This window comes from Schizosaccharomyces osmophilus, chromosome 3 (assembly GCF_027921745.1).
Source record: "Schizosaccharomyces osmophilus chromosome 3, complete sequence".
NCBI lineage: Eukaryota > Fungi > Ascomycota > Schizosaccharomycetes > Schizosaccharomycetales > Schizosaccharomycetaceae > Schizosaccharomyces > Schizosaccharomyces osmophilus.
The window spans coordinates 283,634-305,181 of record NC_079240.1 but is presented as its reverse complement, the minus strand read 5'-3'; the positions used below and the strand labels follow the sequence as shown (position 1 = coordinate 305,181).

General features: G+C 37.3%; 11 protein-coding genes and 1 non-coding gene across 12 annotated transcripts; 5 read left to right on the top strand and 7 right to left on the bottom strand.

The window, feature by feature from the left end:
• Positions 1-321: 321 nt before the first annotated feature.
• dbl2 (DNA recombination protein Dbl2) lies at positions 322-2,451 on the top strand (the record flags this gene model as incomplete). Its single annotated transcript, XM_056182982.1, has 1 exon — positions 322-2,451. One exon carries the CDS (start codon positions 322-324, stop codon positions 2,449-2,451), a length of 2,130 nt encoding a protein of 709 aa, XP_056039523.1.
• A 392-nt stretch (positions 2,452-2,843) lies between these two features.
• On the top strand, positions 2,844-3,713 carry SOMG_04194 (Schizosaccharomyces specific protein; the record flags this gene model as incomplete). The annotated part of the gene is made up of 1 exon (XM_056182981.1): positions 2,844-3,713. One exon carries the CDS (start codon positions 2,844-2,846, stop codon positions 3,711-3,713), a length of 870 nt encoding a protein of 289 aa, XP_056039527.1.
• Positions 3,714-3,966: 253 nt separating this feature from the next.
• Positions 3,967-5,262, bottom strand: msf1 (mitochondrial phenylalanyl-tRNA synthetase Msf1; the record flags this gene model as incomplete). The annotated part of the gene is made up of 1 exon (XM_056182980.1): positions 3,967-5,262. The coding sequence occupies one exon, from the start codon at positions 5,260-5,262 to the stop codon at positions 3,967-3,969; it is 1,296 nt and encodes a 431-aa protein (XP_056038922.1).
• A 1,334-nt stretch (positions 5,263-6,596) lies between these two features.
• On the bottom strand, positions 6,597-7,715 carry gma12 (Golgi alpha-1,2-galactosyltransferase Gma12; the record flags this gene model as incomplete). The annotated part of the gene is made up of 1 exon (XM_056182979.1): positions 6,597-7,715. The coding sequence occupies one exon, from the start codon at positions 7,713-7,715 to the stop codon at positions 6,597-6,599; it is 1,119 nt and encodes a 372-aa protein (XP_056039635.1).
• A 1,953-nt stretch (positions 7,716-9,668) lies between these two features.
• Positions 9,669-11,495, top strand: dar2 (mitochondrial aspartate-tRNA ligase Dar2; the record flags this gene model as incomplete). The annotated part of the gene is made up of 1 exon (XM_056182978.1): positions 9,669-11,495. One exon carries the CDS (start codon positions 9,669-9,671, stop codon positions 11,493-11,495), a length of 1,827 nt encoding a protein of 608 aa, XP_056039516.1.
• A 47-nt stretch (positions 11,496-11,542) lies between these two features.
• Positions 11,543-13,685, bottom strand: uri1 (unconventional prefoldin chaperone involved protein complex assembly Uri1; the record flags this gene model as incomplete). The annotated part of the gene is made up of 2 exons (XM_056182977.1): positions 11,543-13,461; positions 13,532-13,685. The coding sequence occupies 2 exons, from the start codon at positions 13,683-13,685 to the stop codon at positions 11,543-11,545; spliced, it is 2,073 nt and encodes a 690-aa protein (XP_056039185.1).
• A 391-nt stretch (positions 13,686-14,076) lies between these two features.
• cbf11 (DNA-binding transcription factor, CBF1/Su(H)/LAG-1 family Cbf11) lies at positions 14,077-15,968 on the top strand (the record flags this gene model as incomplete). Its single annotated transcript, XM_056182976.1, has 2 exons — positions 14,077-14,152; positions 14,251-15,968. The coding sequence occupies 2 exons, from the start codon at positions 14,077-14,079 to the stop codon at positions 15,966-15,968; spliced, it is 1,794 nt and encodes a 597-aa protein (XP_056039279.1).
• A 197-nt stretch (positions 15,969-16,165) lies between these two features.
• tfx1 (TRAX) lies at positions 16,166-16,855 on the bottom strand (the record flags this gene model as incomplete). Its single annotated transcript, XM_056182975.1, has 1 exon — positions 16,166-16,855. The coding sequence occupies one exon, from the start codon at positions 16,853-16,855 to the stop codon at positions 16,166-16,168; it is 690 nt and encodes a 229-aa protein (XP_056039440.1).
• Positions 16,856-17,260: 405 nt separating this feature from the next.
• Positions 17,261-17,333, bottom strand: SOMG_20206. The gene has a single exon. It is a non-coding gene; the product is annotated as a tRNA-Phe (tRNA).
• Positions 17,334-17,814: 481 nt separating this feature from the next.
• Positions 17,815-18,273, bottom strand: mrps8 (mitochondrial ribosomal protein subunit S8; the record flags this gene model as incomplete). The annotated part of the gene is made up of 1 exon (XM_056182974.1): positions 17,815-18,273. The coding sequence occupies one exon, from the start codon at positions 18,271-18,273 to the stop codon at positions 17,815-17,817; it is 459 nt and encodes a 152-aa protein (XP_056039400.1).
• Positions 18,274-18,495: 222 nt separating this feature from the next.
• swp1 (oligosaccharyltransferase delta subunit Swp1) lies at positions 18,496-19,543 on the top strand (the record flags this gene model as incomplete). Its single annotated transcript, XM_056182973.1, has 3 exons — positions 18,496-18,689; positions 18,744-18,942; positions 19,058-19,543. 3 exons carry the CDS (start codon positions 18,496-18,498, stop codon positions 19,541-19,543), a joined length of 879 nt encoding a protein of 292 aa, XP_056039399.1.
• A 217-nt stretch (positions 19,544-19,760) lies between these two features.
• Positions 19,761-21,547, bottom strand: kpa1 (DinB translesion DNA repair polymerase, pol kappa; the record flags this gene model as incomplete). Its single annotated transcript, XM_056182972.1, has 4 exons — positions 19,761-19,952; positions 19,998-20,510; positions 20,567-21,006; positions 21,058-21,547. The coding sequence occupies 4 exons, from the start codon at positions 21,545-21,547 to the stop codon at positions 19,761-19,763; spliced, it is 1,635 nt and encodes a 544-aa protein (XP_056039398.1).
• Between the last annotated feature and the right edge of the window lies 1 nt (position 21,548).

Here is a 21,548-nt window from a genome sequence, read left to right as displayed (position 1 = left end):
CAAACGGGAATTGGAATTCCATGAAGTAGAAACCGGGATATTCGTTCGTTTATCTCATAAAACCTGTAAAACCACATTACAACAGGTGTCATCGCAAACACCTACCAGCCCTTCTCATCCTCACTACTACCACTTTAGCAAATCTTTCAAAGCTCCTGGATTAAAAAATACTTTGTTTCTTACTGGCTTGTTCTATACATCAGTATTCTAAATAGGATATTTTGCACTTGTACAGAAACTTGATTCCGAGTTCATGAACGACTTCACAAGTAAGTAATTTTCTTGTTACGTGGCAGACGAAGAAAAAAGATTCATGGTTCTATGGCCACTGTTGCAAATGTTTTGCATTACCAAGTATTATGGACATCCGACAAGGTAAAGAAAGCAAAAGTATGGAAAGATGGGACTATGCGGTTTCATACATTCAACAATCATGGGATTTTATATGATTCAGAAAATCGTGTCGTAGATGAAGCTTTTGTATTTAATCAGAAAATTAAAGTCGATGCTCATCTGGAGTTGAATCGTACATTAATTTATGTTGAGGACTTGCAAGCAACAACGTCAAAGGAAATCCCTCCGCTCCCATCCAAATTAAATGCCTCCACCCGTCCTTTGTATTTGACAAAACCTTTCCAGGCGCCCTCTCGTTCTTCTTCTGTCAATTCATCATATCAACAACCTTCCTTTGTCAAGTCCTCGAATGAAGCAGGTCAATCTCGGTCTCGTAATGAAGAATCTTCTTCTCTTCAAGAGCATAAGGCTTCCGTTTCCTCGCTTTCGTCTCCTAAACACTATTTACATGGCTATAAAGGTGCTGAGAACGATATACCGACAGTCGCATCAAATAGCGGCTTGCCTTCAGTGTCTTCCACTTTGGGGACTATTTCCTCTGAGAAACCTTATGCCTCACAACCCAAACCGTCACGTAACCCTACATCATTCAAACCACCTTTCAAAAGTAATATGACTACCGATATCGTCTCTCCTGACTCTTTCAAATCTCAGGTTTCTAAACCAACCAGGGTTGCATGTATTCCTGTTCTTCGAAGACCCAAATCTCCTTCCAATATTCTCCAAATTGACCCGTTGGAAAACTTTGATGAAGATAATATTGATTCTGACTTTTTTTCTTCTCCTTCTCCAGATTATGAATCTACTCCTCCATTTCTTAGTGAACCAATGGATGCTGGTCATCCGTTGGGTAACTCTAATCCATTTTTATCTTCATCTTTGTCGGAACCAATGTTGACCAGTTCGGGATCTGCTTCTGGAGCAACGCTACCTCCATGCGATAGGAAGACCGATGGATCCCCTTCCCTTGAAAAGTCTCGTTCCTTTCCTTCTTTGGAAATATCCAACAATAGAAATGATTCTCATAATTCATCGGTAAAGAAGAGTCCCTTATCTCGGTTGCCTATGCCGCGTTTACGAAGACCGGTTGGAAAACGAAGTAATTTTAGTAATGTTACAATTACGGATCCTTCTAAAAATCTTTACGAGCGAGCCATGCAAAGTACATCAATGTTGGCTGCTCAACCGAGTTTACCTGAAAGTACAGATCCTGAAATACCAAACTCTCCAGAATTTTTAGAAAGCGACAATGAAGAAGATCCAAGCACTAAAACCATGAACTTAAAAAACAATGAAGCAGTTTCCCCTATTACTTTGCCAAATAATAAGACATTTAAGCCCGCAACTTTTCGACCCCCTTCTTTTGTTTCAAAGCCAAATCTTACAAATGATGTTCCAATTTCGGATACCATGGATCGGTATAACTCGCCTAATTCTGCTCCAAAATATGGGAATTCTTTAGTGAAGCCGGTTACTCAGTTGCATTCTGCTTTGACAAAACCTTCAGGACCCTCTCTTCGAACGGGAATGCTCGTTTATGGAAAATACTCAAAGCGGTTTAATGATTCAAAAGGTAAGGAAAAAGTTGAGACTTCGTCGAAAGATTTCTCTTCATTAACATTACCAACCACACGAAAAACTACAGACAAATCGTTTTCGGCACCATCATTTCCTAATGCAGGAAAGTTTGTTTCCCCTGTACAAAGCAAATCGCTAGATAAGGCTACTTCTCCAAATTTTACTGATCCTAATACAACCTACTCTAAAACTTTATCGCAAACTACAGGACGATCAAAAGTCGTGGATTCAATAGCAACGCTTGCAGAGAAAAGTAAGGACGACAAAACCTTGTCTTTTTCTCCATCCCCATCTTCACGAAGAGAAATTCCTACCGGTACTGTGCGTAAACATTACAATTATTCTCCCATACAGCGGTTTTCTTCGGAATGCAATGATTTACCGTTTGTCAATTCCGTCGATATATCCTCCACTGCTAGTAAAATAAAAAGGGTAAAGCTAAGTATGCTTCGATTTAAAAACCACGAATCAAAAGCAACGACATTGAGTGTTGAAGAAGAAGAAAAGGAATTTATTTAGAAAAGGGCGAATTGAAATGGGTTTGGTAAGTTGCTTGTTTTTATGAATCAGGAAGAAGCCGACAGTGTACATTGGTTTTTCTTTACTATTTATGCATGTGTATATTTAACAAGATTTTTGTTTTTCATTTATGTTCAATAATAATAATATTTACTTTGAAATAATCGATAGTTTTTTGGTCAAATTTTGTTGTACTGGTTTCCCAGCGAGCATTCATAACGGGTTAGAGACAATTTCAAGGAACAAACGTAGTGTTCTGAAATTTTTTGAAATTCAGAGCATGTGAATGGAGCTTCTGTTTTTTTTATAGAATGTAGAGATACAGGCATACATGTCTTAATTAGTACTTCAATATATGCTCACACTTCGTTCTTCCTCTATGAACGTCCACAATGTCGCTAGTTGAGAAAAAGCGTAAACGCTCTAATAGATTTGATGAGACCAAAAATAAAATACGAAAACAAGGAATAAGTATTATACAAAGAAAAATAACCAGAAAACTGACATTGTTTGAGCGTTTACCTTATGAATTGCTAACAAGAATTTTTCTTATGTCTAAAAACGATAGTCTAGCTGCTGTGTCTCCTGTTTTGTGGAATCGACTTGGGATTAGGGATAAAATACCTTCATATTTATACATTGATTTTACCTTGTGCATGAATCCCAAGAGCGTGATCCTTGCAATACAACGTTCTTTACCTCGCCGATATTTTACATTGCAACTGTTGAATTATATAGATGACCTCGTAGCAGCAGGTTATGTTCAGAAAAGTCAAAGGGAAGAACTTTTAAACGGAAAAGTGATCCATGCAGGGCATAAAGGTCATATTCCACGGCGTATATTATTTCAACTCAATGCTCGGCAGTTTATTGAAGATTTAAAAACAAGAAACTTTTCTTTTAAAATTTCTACACTGACAAACGGCTTTCTTATTGGTATAAAAATGAAAGATGTAAGTCGACTCTTACAAGTTGGTCACCTTGTTTTTCAAGAAGTACTGCATAAAGAAGAGAACGATGTTGAAACAGTTTTCCAACCCGCATTTGAACAATGTATAATAAAGGATTCTGTAGATCTTTTGGATATCGTCTACGGTTTCTGGTTTAACCTTGCCCAGATGCGTTGGACAAAGTTCCGCATTGATGGCTTTTTGGCACAGTCTTTGGAGTTTGCTGTTTCTCGAAAGGCAACGAATTCTGTACATTATTTAATAGGAAAAGGTGCTATTCCTCAATTGGCTACTTTACTTAAATTCCAGTAGTGAATTTGAATACAAAAAAGCCAATCGTACTTTCTACTCATTCATAAAACCAAATGTTTGCTATAATTATTACATTCGTTTTATTAAGAGAATTTGGTTAATTTTTTCTTTGTTTTAATGATCGCTCGTTTCCACGCGCATTCTGTCTTTTTGTTTTTCTTTGGGGTTTGGGATTAATGGTTAAAAGAAATTAATAAAATTATATCATTTACGAATATAAATTATAAGCAATGAGATTCTTTTCGTCACTCTTTTAGCGAAGTTGAATGTTTAAAGAAGAAGCCATTGCTTTTCGTAAGTTGTCTTGGAGTAAGTCAACATCCTCGTTCTTCAATGACTTTTCCATACTTCTATAATTGACCCTGTAACAGAGACTTGTTTTTCCTGCTTTTGTTGTGTATTGGTCGATCAAGTCGACAGATTCCACCAAATCTTTGCAAACGTCCCTAATGATTTCAAAGAAATCGTTAGCCGTAAAAGACTCATCAATCCAAAATGATATATCCTTATAGCATAAAGGATACTTACTGTAAGGCTGGAACGTAGTTATGTTGTTTGGAGTAAATTGTTGACGAAATCGATCGTCAGTTGTCCAAAATAAACGAATGTCGGGTATACCGTAAAGGATCATTGCCAGACGTTCTAAACCAATACCAAAGGCCCATCCTACATGGTTTTGAATTCCGGCATGCGTTAAAATATTTTCACGAACAACACCACAGCCTAGGATTTCCAGCCATGCTCCTTTCCAAAGGATTTCGAGCTGAAAAGATGGCTGTGTAAAAGGGAAAGAATCATATGTCCAACGGTAACGAACTTGACTTTTATCAAGCCCACTGTCTGGAGTCATTAAAACTAAATTGTGAATTGTAAGAGTCAAGGAATTTTTAAGATGTATAGATGCAAGCTCGGTTTCTTTTGAAGAGTAAACTTCCTGTAGATCATCATGGTTTTCCAAGGTCGCTTCGTCGATAACAAGTTTTTGTAAATTATTATCGAGCTTTACTGACTCAAGATCTCTTAGCATGCTTCCTTTATCATTCCGATCCCATAAATAAGCGCCTTCCATTTGATGAAAAATAGGATAATGACTAGCATCTACCTCGTCTCGTCGATATACATCCGCGGTGATTAGGAAGCCTTTCTTTGACATTTTACTCTCAGCAAGATTCTGAAACTCTTCCAATTGATGAGCCGAAGTATGCGTTCTCAAACAGGTATCTTTATTAACATAATAAGTGTCCGATTTACTCCTACTAACATGCGTTTTTGGAATTCCCAAGGAGTCGAAATTTGTGATAGTCGAGACAGCTGGTGATTCTTTTGCGACTATATTAATTGGCTTTTCTTTGAATTGTTGCTGTAGTAACTCGCGAAGACTGCATAAAGGATGTCCATTCTGCAAAAACAATCGCCGGCCTTGTTTGACTTTAATGTGTTCAGGTATATTGGACCATGCATCTAAGGTGTTATAACTTCTTTTAGAGAAAACGTTTAGTGATTTCAGTAGCAAGTTGCTTTTACAATTCAAAGAAATCATGGATTTCATGAAGAATTTGTTAATAGTTGGAAAAACAACACAAAGCGAATATGAACTAGAACTTTTATTGTCCAGTAAGTAAAAAAGAAAGTGTTTATTAAATATTTCAAGATGCCGAGTTTGCAATTATAGGGGTACGAACGATAGTAAATTATTAATAATTCATCCAAAGCAGTCGGTCAAATAGTCGCAAAAAAATGCAAAAAATAAGAAAAGAAAGCTGATATAAGTAATTTTATTTGAATTGAATCAAAATTTGAGAATAAAGTAAGAAACCAAAATGTTGGTTTAGTACAATGGTGTTGTTCGAGAGATTCATATAAACAGTCGTAGTGAACAATTGGAACTCAAAGTACTTGAGCAAGTATGCTGTTATTTATAACGATCCATTCAGGATCGTGAATAAAATCAAAAAGTTCTTTATTTGGCTTTTGCAAGTAAAATCTGACAAATCGTCAATGCATCAAGAAGTCCTACTTCTACTTTATACATAAATTGAGATTTAGCGGCGTCGACTCGACGTGAAAACCAAAGAGTATTTCATAGAACCCTGTCGAGCGTTGGAATGTAAAGCTAACATACTACTATTACTACAATTACAGCTTCTTTAAGACTTCTTCTTGTGATACGTGGACTTCCAATATCAGGAACCATTTTGACTTGTAAATATATATATAAATCTTTTCTTTAAGAAGATCAGCGGTTCTTTAATTTCAAGGGTTGAATGTGAACTTGGCTTGCTCACTACAACTGTGATGCTTGGTACGCAAGCCAAGAACTCACAAGTGTTTCATAAAACAAATATTTGGCTGACTATACTGAAACTTATTGTTTGCACGTAACTTACTTATTTTATCTGAATGCTTCATATTTCACCAGAAGCTTGACATTCCCAATCATCGTTATTCTTTCTTTAGTCATATTAGATCAAGTATTTCGTTGTCTCAGCGCTTTATAAACCCACTATGCTATAGCGGTTACAAAAAGCTAGACGTGTTCTCGGTTAATCATCCTAAAAAAAGTTAAGTCAATTTGGACTGTTCGTTGCAATATGCTTTTGAAGCTGGTACAAATGAAATAACGCCTTTCGGCTTCTATCAACAGATATTTTATTAAAACATTCAAACGAGCTCTAAATTGAGAAATGTCTATTCTTCAAGACGGTTATATAAATAAAGTCAAAGTGGAAAATTCCAATTGTTCGTTGGAAATCTTAGATTTCGACGGCCTGCGCATTAAGGAAAAAATTTGTGAATTAAACAGGACAATATTAAACATGAACGATTACTTCACCGTATTATAAGCAGCCCAATTTAGTCCGGACTTTATGCGAATGAGATTACTTAAGCAGATATCCTCTGCTTTATGAACTCTTTTTCTTCTAGATCTAACCAATCATCACCTTGCTTATCAGTGAGTATCTTGGCATATTTTTCAAATTTTTCAGGACAGTTTTGGAAGTAGTTACATCCAGCAAAATGAATACAGATATCATTCTCTTGCCAAGACCACGTTGGATCGTCAAAGTCATAAGCATTAATTGTGCGAAGTGGGACAAGACCAACATGCTTGTGGACAATGGGATGATAATAAATCATGTGTGAAATTGCTTGCTGTTCAGCGTAACCCCCAATGTGATCCAGGTACAAAGGTTCAAACCAAATGTCAACAATCCAGCGACCCACTTCGCTATTACGGACGAAAAGACTTCCTGCGTTAATTCCGTTAAAGTCTTGAGACATAATAAAATGAACATCCTGTGCTTGTTGTTGTTCTGGTGTATATAAACCATTGCTTTCTATACCGGCACCACTCTTGTATTCAGCTCCACGAGTCAAAAGGCTATTAAGCTTGTCGTGGTCAAGGAGAGTTTCAACAACGTTTGCATCCTTGTTCATAATAAGCGCATCATGATCCAACCACCAAATCCATTCGGCATCAGGATACTTATCCATTGTATCCTTGAGCATGGGAACCTTAACCCATGGGTACAAGTGACCTGTAACTTTAGCAGCATAATCACTTGCATCTAAGAACTCAAAAATGAAACCATGGCGTTCAGCATACTCGCGACGATTTTTTATAATGGATTTCGCATAATCATGAAGAGGGCCATCTTGCTTGTGGAAATTGCTACCCATAAGGATGACAATTTTCGAGTTGTCGGGATGGGGATCTGTCTGTTCCAATTGATGAATAACGGGGGTGGCTGAAGGAGCAGCAGTTACTGTTTGTGTAGCAGTAGCAGTTTGGCTTATAGTCCTATCAATGGTGGTACGAACTGTATCGGTCTCCAAATTCGTTTGTGTGGCAGTGGGTGTAACAAAAATCGAACTATGCTTGTCGAGTATCTTTTCTACCTGTGATTGCAAGCGAGTGTCGAGACTGTGGTTCCACCAAGCACCTCCAATGATCATAAATACAATCACGGTCGCAGCAGTGACATATGGCAGGGCACGCATGATAAAGAATAAAAGTTATACCAAGCAAATATAAACGATGGCAAAAAAGTAATAAGGAAGATCTCTATATCGTTTAAAAAATTTTATAATGCTTTTCAAAGAAAGATTATGGCCGAGTGTTTTGTGATGATTGAAACAATGCAAGGTAAAGAATGACAAAAATCTAGAGATATATAAATTCGAATAATACAAACAAAATGCTTTAAGCTATTGTAGTATTTCCAGCAATAAATATGTCAACAAGCGGGTAAATGCAAAATTATAGTATCAGACACAGCAGATTCAAAGTTTAGTGATCGAACAAAAAGAGAGCAAAAAAGAGAGCAAGGTCTAAAGAGCGTAAACGCATTTGACGTTCTCAACAGAAAAAAATGTTTCCTTATTGGAAGTACGGTTTGGTGGTGACTGGGAGCGACTCGTTGATTCTTTTAAAGTGGCCTGCCTTGTTTTTGACGTTACCTACCTGTAACTTGAATGTATGTCGCATGTTACTTGGGGTGAAAACAAAGCACGGATATTAAATTCATATGAAACAAGTTTAGTAAATTTGAAAGTAGATACAAAAACAAAATTTAGTTAAATTTTAAAAGAAAGGACCCAAGATTCCTTTTAAGAGAAAGACAATAGAACGTAAACAAACATTGGTAAAGACAATTCCCCACATTACGTAGTCAGTTGTGACTCTTTTTTGTCATAACCCATATACGATATTACATCGGCGTGATATTATTATTTTATAACAATAAGGATTCATGAATGTATTCAATAAACAAAGAAACTCTTGAAACAAAGAGTCGAAAGAAGACAAAGAAAATAGTTTTAGACGAAGACTTTGTTACAAATATTAAAGTCGTAAATTACCTGGTAATTCTTCAGATTGGAAGATTCGACTGATCTAGCTAAAATAAATTGTTCATACAACTTGCTTAGTGAATCAGATCCCTGGAAGCCATTACTATTTCATCTTAGTAGTATCTAAGCATCCAATTTAAAAGTCAAACATACATTTTACTGAATTGTTATTACATACATCTTTTCCACTGAATACTTATTCTCATAACAAAACAAGTGAGATTCAACCTGTGACATTTTTGAGTTGGCTTTGTATTCCAATGTACCGATATCTAAAATATGCTAGTATGATAACATACTGCAAGCATATGCTTATAGAGTATACAGTAATACTTATGCTTTTGCAAGGTTATAAACAGCATATGCATATTATAAAGCATACTTTTCAATAAAGGCATAATGAAGTACTATTTCTATATTAGAAAGTAGAGAAATAATCTTCGTTTAATGAGGCTAAAATATGTTTTATTTATCACTTTTTATTCATAACAGGTTTTCTATGCAAGGAGTTTCATTGTTGGTCTTATTGAATATATGAATGCATGGTTCAACTGATACTTACTATAGCTTTCTTCGACTATTTTTTCAAACCGACTAAACAGTAGGCAGTCGAATTCTCTCTGTCCATCGATTCAACCGCCGTACTGTCCATGTTATAAACTTTTGGCACAAATGTCAATCAAACATTTCAAGCAAAAAAAGCAAAAGAACTATCGTCCCCCAAAATAAAAGTCGCCCAAAATACTTTTCATGTATACTTTTCTTGAAAATTTCATATATTCCGTAATAAAGGTGTCAGCATGCATATTGGATTCACCTTTCGAGTCTATGCTAAACGAAGCTCATTGGTTTCACCGGAATGAGCCAAGCTAAGTAGATATTTCTGAATAAGTGGTCGATAAGTTTTTAAAAAGAGTTTTTAAAAGCAAATAAAAAAGTTTCGATTTGAATGTTATCAGCGTCATTCTAAACAAGGGTGTTGTTGTCGCAAAGTTTCTAGTGGAGATTTAAAGGTTACATATCTTTCAACCAGAGCTTTTCTTTTGTGGAAAGAATTTCTATCGTTTTTATTTCTTTAGTTTAGCCTCTTTTCCTTAACGAATGCAGTTTCATAAAATTCCGAATGTACTTGCACCGCTTGTGGGAAAGGTGATTAGTGTTTCTGGTTGGCTCGTACATACAAACCGACACATTTCAAAGTCCATTAAGTTTAACCAGCTTCGTGATGTGCAAGGCAAATATCTCCAGTTATTTTCTCAGGAGCCCTTGCAAGTTCCCAAGAAATGGTCGGCAGAAAACATATGGGAATCTGCTGGTAACGCAAAACCCGTCTCTTCTGCTTTGGATGATACAGCTTATCAAGCCGTTTCGCCAGAAAGTGTTGTGAACATCACCGGCAAATTGCAATATCGACCTGAACGAGATCGCAGACAAGGAAACGAATTTGAGTTAAAAGTTGAGAACTTGGAAGTTTTAAATATGGCTCATTTCATTCCTTTTGGTCCGAATGATGAGAATACCAGTTTACCTGTTCAACTAACCCATCGTCATATCCAACTTCGAAATCCAAAATATAATCATAATCTCCGGACAAGATCTCATATAGCACATATTGTCCGTAATTTTTTTCACATGAACGAGTTTGTGGAAGTGGAAACTCCGCTGCTTTTCAAGTCTACACCTGAAGGCGCTCGCGAATTTTTAGTTCCTTCTCGACAAGAACCGGGGAAATTCTATGCGTTGCCCCAAAGCCCTCAGCAATACAAACAAATATTGATGGCTAGTGGAATTGGAAGCTATTATCAGTTAGCTCGTTGTTTTCGTGATGAAGACTTACGTTATGATAGGCAGCCAGAGTTTACCCAAATTGATTTAGAAATGAGCTTTATCAATTCCCCTGGGCAGATTATGACTGTAATTGAAAATTTATTTTCCCAACTTCTACAAAAACTGGGGAAAAATCCTATAACATCTCCCTTTCCTCGATTGTCTTATGCTGATGCTATAGAGTTCTATGGTTCTGACAAACCAGACGTACGTTACGATTTAAAGTTACTAAATTTAACGCCTTTTCTTCCAAATTCTGAAGTTTCTACCGAAGTCTTGGTCTTAAGAGACGTGAAGAAACCAATTAGCAATGCGGAAGCACGCGCTTTATGTGAGCAAATAGGGCAAGACGTGTCCTTCGTGACAATTCGTTCCAATTCTCAATTATCCGGATGGACTAGAAAGGTCCCACAACTAAAACACCTATCCCTTGACCTAGAAAAAATCAATGAAAAGCTTGGTCTGTCTCCAGAGCTGACACTTTTTATAGCGAATCGCCCTAAGTACATGTCATCTGGTACAACTCCTCTGGGTAGGCTTAGACCTCTTTTACATGATCTTTTAGTAACGCAGCGTCAACTTCCACCCTTGAATGATGATCTTCTAAACTTTACGTGGATTGTTGATTTTCCTCTTTTCTCGCCTGCCGACACAAACTCTGAATCTTTGGTATCTACCCATCATCCCTTTACCGCTCCTCATCCTGAAGATTTACATAATCTCTCTTCCAGTCCTTTAAATGTTCGAGCTCTCCATTATGATTTGGTTGTAAATGGAGTAGAGCTGGGAGGCGGAAGTATTCGCATACACGATCCTAAACTTCAATCTATCATTTTAGAACGTATTTTGAAGCTTAATCAACAGCAACTTGACACATTTGATCATCTGATCAATGTTCTACAAAGTGGATGCCCACCACACGGCGGAATAGCACTAGGATTTGACCGGCTCGTTGCTCTTCTTGTAAAGTCCAATGGCATACGAGAAGTTATCGCATTTCCAAAAACATCTTCAGGGACTGATCTACTGATAGGAAGCCCCTCTACGGTAACTGAAGATCAACTAAAAGAATATCATATTGAAATAACTAACAAAATCTAAATTCTATATCCAAAAGTCCAAAATAAGTGTCTTCATTATTAATTTCCTCATAAATTGCCGCCTAAACGAGCGGCCATAAATCTACTCAGCTTGGGTTTTTCATTTCCGTTCTCGTCCACCGGTACAACACCCTCCTCCTCCTCATCAGTATCCTCTAATGTTGGATTAAGTACCTTTCGGCGAAGTTCGTAGTATCGTTGGGAAATTTCTCTCCCGTCCTTTATGAGATCCTGATGATCCTCAAAATCCTCTTTCGCTTGCTCAACACTCCTAGCGGGCTGCCTTTCAAAGACGTTGGATTTCATAGTAGGGGTTTCATTCAAATACTTCTCCACCATATTTTCTTCGTTTTGCACAATGGACGGTTTTTCTTCATTATCTGATGAGGAGCGCTCCAAAACACTTTCACGATAAGGTGGTGTTTTGTTTTCTTTACGCACTTCGTTAGGAGATTCTATACCTTTATCTTTTTCTTGAGTTTTCGTTTTACTTCGATCCTTGCGAAACGCTGATATGCGACTGCAATACTCTTGAGGCTCAAACATGTTGTCGTATTCTTCTGTAGGGGTAGGGACATTTTCAATACGTGATTTTCCATTTCGACTGACATGTTTAATTTCTAATGTATCAGCAAAATGCACATGTCTTCCAGAGAGTTCCGTTTCGTCTGTGGTTAAATTATCCTTGGTATGCTCGTTTGATTTAAAATCCCCATTTGAAGTTACTGAGTTATTTTCACCAAAATAATTTGGATTTGAAGGAGGTACTAAGTTCCGAGAAAAATTTAACCTCATGCCGTGCTCGTCTTCTTCTGAGCCCGACTCAGCATCAGATTGTAATTCGCCAGCATCCTCCATATCCTGAAGGAGCTGCTCCATGTCATCTAACGAATTCAGTTCATCATATTGGACGGCCTGCATTACACTCTGTCCATCGGCATCCCTTGGTACAGGTAATATAATCGGATTATGGTCGCCAAGATCTGTGGCAGTGTCGCTTTCAGTAGACGTTGAAGCTTGATTTAAGGAACCATTTATTTCCTTCGGTCCCTCTTTAATGTGTGGGATGTCGGACTTTTTAGTAGACTCGGAAGAATATGCACCATCTTTAGTAAATTCTATGGATTCGTTCGTTGCATTACCCGAATAAGATTGTTTTTTCTGGGAAACTTTTTGAAGTTTTGCTTCTTTAAATTTTGATAGTTTTTTTGGTGGTTTCGAATTCGTAGATGACTCCGAATCCAACTGTTTTTGGTTCTTCAATTCTTGGGGAGGCTTTTCCATCACATTTTCCATAACGGCATTATTGTCAGTAACGTCTATCCGCTTCTTTTCTTCAGATTGGCTCTGTTTCTTCAATTCTTCTTCTTTGGCCTTTTTGGAATGATCTCGAGATTCGCTTTTGGCATTAGAAAGAAACCCTTTTTTGAAAACAGATTTATTTTTCTGTCCATCTCGCTTATTTTCAGGTTTCTTTTCCACCTTTTGAGATGTATGAATGTTTTTAATTACTGCCGGAGATGAATTCTCTTCTATGCGATCTGGCTTTAATTGCTGCCCAGTTTGAGACGTGTTTTCTCTATTTCTGGATTCACTGTCATTCTTTGCGGCTACTTGTACATCAGGGTTTGATGGTTCACTGGCTGCGGTCCCTTCGACTGGCAATTCCTCAATCCTTGTTTCTGGTAGTTCAGTAGCAGAAGGTTTAGAAGGCGTTGTTGCTGTCCCTTTAGAATTATCAAACCCTGGAATACTTCGTATTACATCAGCATAGTCTGTAACAGAAGAAATATTTTGAGGCTTTACATCTGAATGTATTATTTTGCCATTTTCATCAACTTCTTCATGAATGTCTACAATAGGCAATCCTTCTTGGTTTCTCACTAAAAGGTCTGATTTTTTCCTATCTATGGTAGAAAGGAGATCGTGCGAGCGTTGATCTAGTAATCCATTTAAGTATGCAAAAACTAGATTCAGTGGTTAGAAATAGAACAGATTCAAATATCAAAAAAATAAATAAACGTAATAAATACATACACTTAACATGAGAGTAAGAATCACCCTGAGACTTCAGTTCGCCAGCTTTTTGTTTACAGAAGTCTATCGTTTGGGTAATGTGCCTAGAAATTTCATCTATTTTGTAGTATACATCTTGATCATATTGTATAGAAAGTATCTCTTCACTGTCCATCGTCCACAAATTCCAATGGCCTTGTAATTACTTAAACTGCGTATTCTAAAAATCAAATGCTTGAGAATAGAGACCAAAGATTAACAACTGTCTTTTCCTATATTTTTTCCAAAAAAAAAATAAATAAATCGTCAATATTTGCTTCCAATTGCTTTTTGTTAGTGGGAGTAGTTGGTGAAAGGAAAGGTTCAGTTGGGTAATTTGTAAATTGCCTACAAACTACTACATTCACTTGCTTTTTCATAGCAAGCCATTCGCTCTTTCGCATAGAAGTTCATTAATTATTTTAAAAATTTTATAGAAAAATTACTTATATGAAAGTGTGCATGCTGTATAGGGAGGTCTAAACAAAAAAATAATTGACTCGGCTTGAACTGCCAAAACAAAGTGTATGATGGCAGGCTTTGACGGCTGGAATGTTCAAAAATCTAATGAAACTGATCCTTTCTCCTTGGACAGTATCAAAAGTACGTGTATTTAGGCTGATTGTTTGTCAAAGATTGATGTCAACAGTGTGAGAATTCATTCTGCATTTGGAAACAATACGACTAACACAACTAACCAGTTGAAAATTTAAAGGATGAGCTTATTCTTCGCGGTGATTTTGACTTTGACCAAAATATCAACCAGAATGTAAACTCAGAAGCAGTGCCAATTCAAGTTCTTTCTTTATTTAGTGCCGTGAATTCAGCGCTTACAAATGTCGAAAAAACTGAAACGGATTCTTCTCATATGCTAGCAAAACTAGAAGATGATCCGAAGAGCCATGTTTTTGATAGTCTTCCTGGTATTCCAATGAATGAGCAAAGCAGGAAACGAAAAAATATTGATGATGAAATTGTTTCTAAAGGCTCTACACAGGACTTAATAGGTAAAAATTTTGATTTGCTTTGCCACAACAGACTAAACCAAAGGACTGACCTTTGGTTAAATGAAGCTAGCAAGGAAGTTAACAGCCAATTGATAATAATCACATGCAGACATGCATCTGTCATCCAAAAATCGTATGGATCAGAAAAGAGATTTCTTTGCCCTCCTCCTATTTTAATGATAGAAGGTCCCTTCCAAAATTTGCTTGGCATATCCTTTCGAGTTGAGATTTCTATCATTAATGAAGAAGGTCAGTATTCACAAACAATCAGCGAAGTGTACAACAATCAACGTTATATGGTTTTTCGATCTTTGCATGTATCTAGTCTAGCAGCTGCAAAGTCCAGAAACCTAAAACTTTCCATTGATTTATTTTCGACAATTACGGACCAAAGAATATCACACTTGGTAACTTCCCCTATAGACGTTGTTTCGAAACCTGCTAAAAAGGGCACAAAAATAAAGGTGAGCCACATAACATTGCGCTCCGGATCTATCATAAACCTCTACAATCGAATAAACTCACAAACCGTTCGTACTAAATACACGACATTAGAGAATGGAAATTTCTGTCTGAGGAGCGACGGCTGGGCGCCTTTACGCATTCATTTGATATCTTCATCACCGGAGAGTAGTGTAGAAGGGATGCTGAAGAGTTCTTTAGAAGCAGTTCCGATCAGGTACGGTTCCGTGGTTCAGTTACAAGATGAATCTTCAAAGATAATGAGTGACCCTTTAATTATCCGCCGGGTGGAAAAAGATGGGATTGCTCAAGACGATGGATATGTTAATCAAATGCACCGCATTGTTTTAGAAAGTTCAGCTTCATTTTCAGCAAATTTGGCACTGGGATATAGAAATGCAAGAAGTGGCTTTATGCAGGCTGATCACACGCAACCTCGATGGTTTTTAGGTGCAACTTCCGCCCAATGTAAAAACTTACCTAATGAAGCTGTTGTACCGGTTGAATGGGAACCAATAGAGACCTTTAACGACGAAATACTGAAAATTCGCGACTCTGTTTGTTGGACTATTGTTGGAATTTCAGAATGTGATTGTTCAATCATAAGGCCACTACAAAGTCAGTCTACGCTCCGACACCTAGATTTGCCATACGTAGAAGCTCCACCTGTTTATTTGCCCAGCAAAAAGTCTTTGCAGTTAAGTATAGCTGGATTGTCTCCAAATTTGCAAATTTGGCTAGGCAAGTTAGGGCCTTTGAGCTACACGATCTTAGACGGAACAGAAAAAAAAATGTCTAGGTGTGTCACAATATTGGTTGATTTGACCCACATTTTCACAGAGGCAATGACCTGCAATGTTCTTCCTCTTGTGTTTGTTTTTCCAGATGGTACTATTGTTTCAGGAGGACACGACATAAGTCTTTCTCCGAGGCCTCCCCTTGGAGAATGAAGTTTATGAGTAAAAATCCAATACTCCTTCCAATTATTTCTTTTTGTCTTTTAAGTTTTCATATTTATTTCGCTCTTTAAATAGTATAGTTCTTAATTAATAACTCATAGATCTTGGGGACAATGAAAATATGTTTAGTTGTCTCAATTAATCTATTGTACACTTTCACCATCAAAATGATGTTACTCGTCGCAAACCTAGTGAATACGAAGCTTTTTTTGTTTGGAAGCTAGATTTTCTGTGTCCCTTTTCACGGATGTTTGGTCAGACATTCTGAGGATTTTGCTGTAACATATACTCTCTACTTTTGAAATGCTGCTATCCATGACACCAAATTTTTGCTTTAATTCATTTTGGGAACGGCGGCTCAAATTTTTTAATTTCGTGCATTCCAAATTCAGCTCACGAAGAAACTGAACATGTGAAAGAACGTCTTCCATAGCGAACTTGGACCCGTGAGTTATAAGGAAACGCATGATTTCGCCAGTCATATCGCAAAGTCCCAAGACATAATCAAAGGATTGAAGATCAGTCTGGAACTTGGGATCTTTTGGGTGTATAAGAGACTGACGTTGCAGCCAATATTCAAATGCATAAGCTTCAACAAATTCTTGGATACCAGGAGAACAAGATGCAGCATATCGCTCAGCATCAGGAGTATCCAGTTCTTGCTTTAACAACCCTAATTGTTTTTGAATATTTTGTTTATGCTGTTTCGTTTTGTCAAATTCCAATGGTAAAGGAAATTCAGTCGACGATGCTTGATGTAGTAGAAAAATCATCCGTTTACTTTGAATTGTGATTTCCCGAGAGATTCTAATAATCCTTTCTCGTTTATCTTGCTGCTCTTGAAGCACACGCTGGAACTGTTGAAATTCAACCTCCATGCTTTCGTACAGTATGCAAATTCGACAAGACCGATGTATGAATAAATGAAGGTAAAAATGGTTCACAAAATAAATTTGGGTTTCAGCAATAAAATATAAGAGCCAAATTCAGATTTTACGATGTAATGAGTTCGTGAGAGTGAAAGGTGACTTGTTTGACTTGGGAGTTGAAAGTATGAAGAAAGACCTGGGACGATAAAAGAAAAAAACTTCCTCTAGAAATACCATCAAGAATATAATTTTACTAATGAACACAAAACGAAACCTGAAGATAAATGGGCTATCTCAGTAACTGGTATGGACGAGTCCGGGTCCCTGCTTTATAACAAGCATTTAGAGATGAAATCAGTGGCCTACATTTATGGAAAATGGAGAGTAAAGCTGTTTCAAGAAAAACAAAAAAAGTGTCACGAACCGGGATCGAACCAGTGACCAACAGATCTTCAGTCTGTCATGCTCCCAACTACACCACCGCGACTTTATTGAAAAGTAAAAGCTATAGTATTATTTTATACCCTTTAGTAAGTACTGGAATGAATCTACAAGAATTATGGTAAAGTAAGAAAACATAAAAAAGACTGATTTTCATTGAAGGTGTATGGATATGCACCTCTACTGTTGTTTGATTACTCGAGGTATAGGAAAAAAGAACGTAATAAAATCGATTGCAAGCCAAGCACTTCCTATTATTAATCGGTTCATAGAAGGAAAATGGTATAGTTTTTAGGAGCAAAATAATAATATATATATGCTTGGTGGGAAATGTTGTTCAACAGAGAGGAGCGTGTACAAAAAAATATAGAAAGAAAGGTTGGAGCTTTTGATTCCATTGTGACAACAAAGAATTCATTTTAAAAATTCACATGGGTAAAAGCATCATCTAGGGTAATTCAAAAGGAAGGGAAGAAGAAAAAGCAAGCAAGAATGGAACCTTCTACTTTTTTGGTTCAAGATGGATTTTACTTCATGCGACACAAGACACTTCCACCCAGTTGTTCACGAATAGCGTCCTCTACTCCCATAATTCCCTTCTTCGTTTCCACAACAGCTGCCTCAGCAGGCTCGAGTCCACGAACAAAACTGACTGTTCTTCCTTTGGAAAAGTTTATAAGTTCGCTTGGGGTCATGTATACTTTACGACTCGGCTTGGATACTCCTCGAATATATTGCATAACAGGTTTTCCTTCATAATACTTCAAAGACAACCACAGCCTCCTTTCCGCAACGTTGCTTCTAGTGGTCGGCGTGGGCACCAAGTCTGGTCCCTGAAGATGACCACGTTGAATTGAGCTGATGAATCCCTGATGATATAAAGCAGCACTAAGCTCTAAAACACTCCTGCAGTTGGGAACGCATGCCATTGCTTTTCCAGCACGGAATGAGTTCTGCAAGTGTGAAAATACAAAGTGCAATTGCATTGAGAAAACCACGAATCCACAAGAGAAGAAAGCTTAAAGGTCAAAAAAAAGTACAGGAAGAAAAACAAAAAGGTCCTTTGGAACGAATTCAGCAAAGCTGAGCTACAAAGTTGGTTTCTCGCGTGTTGAATAGTTTAGCAATGAAAGAAAGTCCAATACCTTCAAAATTGTAAGGTGGAGTGCCATAACATCTATAGTGATATACACTTGACCTCGCTAAATATGCTTGAAGCAGAAAGTAGATTCGGCTTCATTTTACCCACTACAAATCCCCAGGATACACAAATGAGGGTAATTTCATTCGTTTCTTTGTTATGCCTAGTCGTAGGTGTTCTTTGCAGCTCATGGAATGCTAAGGAGGGTGTCGTCAAACTCCTCAGCCCTACCGGCTCCATAAAGACAGGTTCGACGAATAGGTAAGTGCTTGAGAAGCTGCTTTTGGACACACATTCTAATCTGTTTTTATTTAGATTTGATGATTTAAATACTTTTGTTGAGTTAGACTCGTCTCTAGAGGATACACTGCTTGTACAATTTACCTGTGCCATTGATGATGAAGTTTCTGTCCCTCATCAAGCCCATATATTAATTAGCGACAAAAAGAAACCTAGTGCTTCAATTGTTTACCCCGCCCAGGTGAACGCAAAGGGAGATGCAGTCTTGAAATTAGTATGTGCCTTGAAAGAAAAGCCTCATTCGCAGAGGTAGTGGTGATTGAATCCGCTCTTTAAACGACTTAAATCACTCGTTCTTCGATTAAAATTGATAACTAACAAACATTTAGCCTTTGTCTGAATTACCCTCCGAGTTGATCCAAAGTGAACACGGTCTTTTGACTACTCTAATGATCGGTTCTTTCGGTGATGCCGCTCCTTCTTCCATTTCTTTAGGTTCTCTGGTCTTTGACTCTGGTTCCCTTCCTGCTTTCCAAGCTGAATCATCCATCGAAGCAGAAACCTCTCCTAAACCTACCATTCTTCATACATTTGCTGCTCCTCCAAAAGCTGCCAATAGTTTTTTGAGTCTTGTATTCTCTGTTGCCGTGGCTGCTGTTTTCGTTGCTCTTCTTGGCGTTTGGATGCAATTCACTGGAAAGACATCCGTATATTCTGTCTCTTCTTCTTCATTGGGTCACCTTCTTTTCTTCGTTTCGCTTGCTGCTGCTGAAGGTCTTTTGTTCTTTTACTGGACATCTTTGACTATCTTCCAACTTATAAGGTATAGTGTTTTTATATTCGTTGCATTTGCCGTCAGCGCAAAGCTTTTGTAATAATGATGCTTTAAGAGAACGACCTTTAAATATCTTTGTTTTTCATGAATTTATTACGAATCTGGTTCTCAGTATGTTCGAAATCCAATGGATAAGCGACTCTATTTATCTATTGTGAACGTAAATAAATTTTGACTTCTTTTTATTCAATGTACCTTCTTCGTCCATACTGTATCCAAAATATTCAATACTATACCGAGGTCTTTTGATATGGAAACTAATGTCTGAAGAAGACATCTATAGTGTTTCGCTTTCTTTTGAGAGGCAATTCTTTCTTTTCATTATTAATCACCGTCTTTACAGTTTCCGTATTTAGGCAAAGATCAATATGCTGATTTACAGCCGCTAAATCATCTTCCAGATTCTTGTGACATACAGGACACGGGACACTGTTTTGTTTTGAAAATTTCTGGAGCGTTAGAAAACATTTCAAAAATATGCATGTTTAACGTACAATCTGAGAAGCAAAGTAGCTTGACTTGGTGGTCAACTTGCTAAGTCGAACACCCAAAAGCCGTAATCGTAATGGATATTCCATCCTCAGTAGTTTCAGAGCTTCGCAAAAAAGATCTGTGTCATTGTAGATGTATCCTCGTAAGTTTTTCTGTCTTGTATGTACTTGAAAGGTATCGGTCTTTATCTTTATTGACATAGAATTCGCAATTAAATCTCGTTTCAATAAATCATCTGCTAAACTTTGACACAAGGATTGTAGCTTACTTTCCAGGAGACCTCCAGAAGTGATAGCATTTGAAAATGTTATTTCACAACCGATACTTTTTCTGTTGCTGTCGCCAAAATCTTCGACAATGGTGGATCCAATTCCCAAGCTGCATTGTATCAAATTTTGAGAAGTTTTCTCTTTAAAAATATATGACAAGATAGTCCTATTATGTATTATGTCACCACAGGTTTTTATATCTAGCCCGAGAAGCTCCTGTTCCAATACTCTGCCGATTCCATTAATCTTGTTAGGTTAGTAAAAAAGCAATCTTATCAGATTATTTAGAAACGTGATCTTACCCTTCTTGTTGGTAATTCAGACACAAATTTTTCAATCACTTCTGCTTCATTTGAAACAATAAATTGATCATTCGGCTTCTTCATGTTACTAGCTATTTTAGCAAGTAACTTGTTAACAGCAATTCCGCAACTGACACTGACACCAGTAGCTTCCAACACATTATTTCTTATTTCCATAACGACTTTCTGCATAGTATCCTCATCCTTAGTAAATTCCTGTCGATCCATGTACGGAGTTAAATTCATGTAAACTTCATCGATACTAGCCGGGCAAAGATTCGGATCATACTGCGCCAGTACATCCTGTATTTCCTTCGATTTTTTTGCATACTCTGGAATGTTCAGAGGAATAACGACTAGCTCTGGGCACAATTTTCTTGCAATGAATTCCGGCATGGCTGATCGCACACCAAACTTTCTAGCCATATAGTTTGCAGTACCTGTGCAGTTAGCTATGCTGCTTGAATTCGATTTCCTGAAGTATATCTTACATAAAACACCTTTGCCAACGGCCATTGGAACATTCTTTAGATTTTCGTTTCTCAATTCTTCAATAGATGCATAGAATGCGTCGCAATCTACATGCACAATTACTTGACTTAAATCACGACTAGATCGGAGTTCTTCCATATAGCTGTCAATCTCATCAGTCCGTTCAGCCCATTCCCTTTGAAAAGCCTTATCGCATTCAAGTTTACGATAATATTCTTTTACCTCCTTTTGTACACGCTCAATTCTATTTCGAAGTTCAAGGTCTCTTTTCTGTTCTGCCTCAAAATACTTACTTCCTTTAGAAGCCGCATAAATAATTTCATTTATTTTTTCCTGATTCACACTCTCTTGACCGGATTTCAGCACTGAAGGTCCAGCCAAGCGCCGTTTCAAGGTAGCTTCATCATCTACTTCTTGATTTTCTTCCAGTACATCAAAGATAACTTTATCCTTCTCAGCATCGTCAATATGGCCTTCACATTGTTTCATT